Here is a 4,439-nt window from a genome sequence, read left to right on the forward strand (position 1 = left end):
GCCCAAGCCTCAGGCTGTAGGACAGTAGCAAGCCCTGTGTCGAGTGCAGGGAGCAGCCCGTTCGTAGTTCGTGTTGACCGCAATTATCCAGTCTGTGAATGGAGCCCCCTGAAAATCAAATACCAACAAGAGCATTTGTTACGTAGCCAGCTGGGGTCTCTCTGCGGGCCAAAGGCCACGACGGGTTTCCTGAACCCGGCCGGGAGGCGCGGCCCCGATGTCCTTGGTGGCAAGGCAGGAGTTGGGGTGGGCAGGGTCCTCGGCGTCAGCAGATGCCCGGCCAGGCGGCGGGCCGGGCGCCCCCCTCGCCGGTGCGCACAGGCGCTCGGGGTACCGGGGTGCCGGCATGTGTAGGCGGCCCGCGTCACGCCTGGCGCTGGGTCCCATCACTCCCACCTTGGATGCTCCCGCGCCCGGCCTGCGACCCGCGCGCACACGAGGAGGGGGCGGACGCCTCATAGCCTCGAGGAGTCCGCTCCCACCCGCAAGGCCACCGCCCGAGGCCGCGGAGGAGGGCAGAGCCGCGCAGAACCTGTTTATCAGCCCCATCTCTCATTACATAAGGCCTCTATCTCCGCGGGGCATCGCCGCGACTGTCAGGCCAGCGCGCCTTCTCCCACGCGCGGGGGCGCACCTGCCCACAGTTCCCCGCCTCAGTTTACACGGTCCGCGATTGAGGGTCCTTGACTCCTCTTGGCGCAGAGCTCCGGGATCCCACAGTGGTTTCCTGCTCCTTCCCTCAACACAGAGACCCAATTCTACAGATGAGGAAACTAAGGCCCACAGCGGTGTCACACAGCCTAGTGGCAGCACTCCAGGCACTGGGGGGGGAGGGGGGAGGGGGGGCGGGGGGACGGGGGACACAAGAGGCAGGGGCTGGCTCAGGACCTACAATTGTGCTGCGAAGTTTGGTTTGGCCTGAAGAGAGGGTGGGAGGAGAGAGTGGGCAAGGCTGGGAGGCTTGTGAACAAGAGCCCCAGCAGCGGCCCTTCGTCCCTTCAGAGACCCTTGTGAGGAGGTTGAGCCTCACTGAGGGTAGGACAAAGGGAGCCTGAGCAGACAGAGAGGGGCCTGGAGGGGAAAGCACTGGTTTAGGGGAGGAAGTGGGTGAAGGAGCCAGGCTGACATCAGTAATCAACAGGCAAATAACATAGTTTCTGTTGCAGGGGTTTCTGGAGGACTTCTAGAGAAAGGAGTGAAAAGCAGGTTATGGGCCAGTGTCCCTGAGGGAGAGGGCTGTTCAGGGAAATCCTGGAGTGGGGGCAGGCCCTGAAGCTGCCCTCCACAGCCTTCAATCTGTAGAAACTTGGGTCCCTCAGGGGGGAGGGCTTTGTCCCACAGATAACTGGTGAGCAGAGGTGGCCACCCCAGGTCTCAATGGCACTGGGAGCAGTCACACTTTCCAACCTGGGCTAAGGCTGGGTCCTGACTCGTGCCAGTCTGGCATGTCAAGGGTTTCCCATCAGGACGGGCCCACGCTGAAGGCCTGAGTTGCGCACCCCGTTTTTAGGCTGTCCATATTCAAAGTTATAATCAAGGCAACTTTAAAAAGAAAAGGTCCCAGGGAGGATCTCTGATTCTGACTGGATCTTTCAGTGGAGACCTGGGAATCTGAACTTTTTATCATCCTTTCCACAGTGAGGCCAACAGGGAATCAGGCAGATGAAAAGGAGTGAACTTCACTCTTCTCTTTTTATCCCGTTTGAATTTTGTATCCAAAGCAAGTATTACTCTGGTAATGCAAGAGACCACTTCACTGAAAAAATAAAATCCCTCAATTCCCACATCTGGTAGACTGTGGTCATAGCACTGTCTGCCTAGCACTTCTGGTGACCCAAAGGGTCTCAGGACAGGAGCTGCGCAGGCACTCGGGGCGGTCACCAAGCAAAACTGCTGGAGCTCCAGCTGGCTTGGCCGACACCAGGCTGCCCTCTTCCCTAATGCTGGAGTAAGCCCACCCATATCTTGAAAATTGCCCCAGACCCCCTCACTGCTAAGTCCACAAGAAATCAAATTCTTTCCTTTATGTGACACTGGATTTTCCACAAAGTAAAATCAAGATGAGTAAAGATGTGGTTTCTAGATAGTACCCGACAAAGCGGAGACCAGGGTGGGAGGCGTCACACTTGGCCTATAAAAGCTACCGCAAGAGGCCAAGGCCACAAGCCACTCAGCTTAGGCCAGCCTACGTGTCTGCTCCTCGCTCCTCCTGTGTTAGCTCTAGGCTCCATGGCGCTCTGGCTGACCGTGGTCATTGCTCTCACCTGCCTTGGTGGCCTTGCCTCCCCGGGCCCTCACTCAAGGAGGGAGCTCAAGGAGCTCATTGAAGAGCTGGTCAACATCACCCAGAATCAGGTGAGTACGCTGGTGCTAGGGTGGGTAACTCTCAGGCAGGGTAATTGGTCATTGTTCAGGCCATGACGGTTGGGCCGTGCCAAGAGGCCTGTGGGGCCTGAAGAAGCCCCATGGACCAGGACAGGCCCAGCCATGAGGGAGAGGTGCTGGGCCAGCGGTTGGGGGATAGCACAATGGACGGCCCCATAAAGATATCTGGCTGAGCCCCCAAGGACCACCTGTTCCCCTGGCCTGGCCCTGCCTGCCAAGACCAGCTCCTACTCAGCTGTTCAAGAAAAGAGGTTAGCAGAGAGAGGCCAGCACCCTCCCAGGGCGATTTAGAATTTGCCAAATGGATGTGAACAGAATAATGGGGCCATTATTCGCAGTAGTTTGGTTAAGCCCATTCTTATGGAAAAATTCACTAGTAGTCAGCTCCTGTCCCCAGTGGTGATGGCTCACACTTTGAGTAATTTTTGTGTGCCAAGGCTAGTGCTGTGCTTTTCATCTCATTTCATCACTGCCAACCATCTCAAGAGACAGGTGCGATGACCCTATTCTACTAAGCTGCATTAAGGTTGACAAAAGCCAGATTCAAACCAGGCCTGGGTGACACCGGGTGCCCATATTCCAAACTGCAGTGTCTTCCGATTCGGAAGACAGGGTTTAAAAAAAATTTTTTTTATTAATGTTTACTTTTGAGAGAGAGGGAGAGAAACAGGGCGAGAGTGGGGGAGGGCAGAGAGAAAGGGAGACACAGAATCGAAAGAAGGCTCACAGCTCTGAGCTGTCAGCACAGAGCCCGATACAGGGCTTGAACTCATAAACCACGAGATCATGACCTGAGCCAAAGTCAGATGTTTCACTGACTGAGCCACCCAGGGGCTCCTCCAGAAGATAGAGTTTTATACACGAGTGCCTACCGCCTCCCATCTGACTGACCTGGCCTCCCCTCCTCTCTCACCCAATGCTGCCTTGGCTATGGGAAGCTTCACTCAAGGCTGTGTCACTCAGATTTTTCTCTCTCAGCCCCCAAACCCTGTACAATGGATCTCCCTCAGTATGCAGAGCAGGAAATTAAGTTCAGGAACACTGAGGGGTCCCAGGCCTGCCTCTGTGCTACACCGGGTTGCCTGTGGGGCCTGATCGCTATGGAGACCTACCCTGCGATTTTGCTGTCTTTTTGCTCCTTCAGGTATCCCTCTGCAATGGCAGCATGGTGTGGAGCGTCAACCTGACAACCGGCATGGTGAGGACCCCCTGGAAGCTGGGAGGGAGGTGGCTGAGGCTGTAGGTCTTATGTGTGTCTTTCCTCACTTGCAAGGCTTAGGGGTTCCACGCAAGCACAGCTTGGACCTTCCCCACCACCCAAAGCTACCTCTGTCAAGACTCTCAGCCCCCTCCTCCTGTGAAGTCACTGAAGGTGCTGCCTAAGCCATACGGCTGGGGGTTCCCAGCAGGGCCTGACACCCCCGTGTTCTTCTCCCAGCAGTACTGTGCAGCCCTAGAATCTCTCATCAATGTCTCTGACTGCACTGCCATCCAAAGGACCCAGAGGATGCTGAAAGCCCTGTGCACTCAGAAACCCTCAGCAGGGGTAAGGCGCCCTGCCCTGTACCCCTCAACCCTGCACCCACTCCTGCCAGCCCTGGGCTCACCCTAGAAGCTCCTGGGGGAACCTAGCTGAGCATCTGAGGCAAGCGTCCACCCGGGGGGTGGGTCCACGGTGGCAACAGGAACATGGCCTCCGGGATTTCCAAGACCTGGTCTTGAGAGCTTCCGACTCCCACCTGAGCTTCAGTTTCCATATCGGTGAAATGTGGGCACTAACAGACTAACAGTACCCGCCCCATGGGGCTTTTGTGAGGATTAAATAAGCCAGTTCCTGGAAAGCCCCTGGCAGAGGCTGGGCATCTTTGCTCTGGAGTCCCATTAATGCCCTGGCCTCTTTTTCCCACAGCAGATTTCCAGTGAGCGCAGCCGAGACACCAAAATTGAAGTGATCCAGTTGGTAAAAAACCTGCTCAACCATCTAAGGAGAAATTTTCGCCATGGAAATTTCAAATGAAGGATGAAAACCTAGCATCGCTATTTGCAGAGGCAGA

The 4,439-nt window shown here is 56.1% G+C and overlaps 1 protein-coding gene across 3 annotated transcripts; it reads left to right on the forward strand.

Annotated features, from left to right (window-relative positions):
* Positions 1-882: 882 nt before the first annotated feature.
* On the forward strand, positions 883-4,439 carry IL13 (interleukin 13). 3 transcript variants are annotated; one of them, XM_042934835.1, is made up of 4 exons: positions 883-2,355; positions 3,530-3,583; positions 3,824-3,931; positions 4,295-4,439. In XM_042934835.1, exons 1-4 carry the CDS (start codon positions 2,071-2,073, stop codon positions 4,400-4,402), a joined length of 555 nt encoding a protein of 184 aa, XP_042790769.1. In that variant the 5' UTR covers positions 883-2,070; the 3' UTR covers positions 4,403-4,439. The 3 variants fall into 3 exon arrangements, with proteins under 3 accessions (XP_042790769.1, XP_042790791.1, XP_042790780.1); XM_042934857.1 differs by having other exon boundaries at positions 4,298-4,439; XM_042934846.1 differs by having other exon boundaries at positions 3,827-3,931.

This window comes from Panthera leo, chromosome A1, assembly GCF_018350215.1.
Source record: "Panthera leo isolate Ple1 chromosome A1, P.leo_Ple1_pat1.1, whole genome shotgun sequence".
NCBI lineage: Eukaryota > Metazoa > Chordata > Mammalia > Carnivora > Felidae > Panthera > Panthera leo.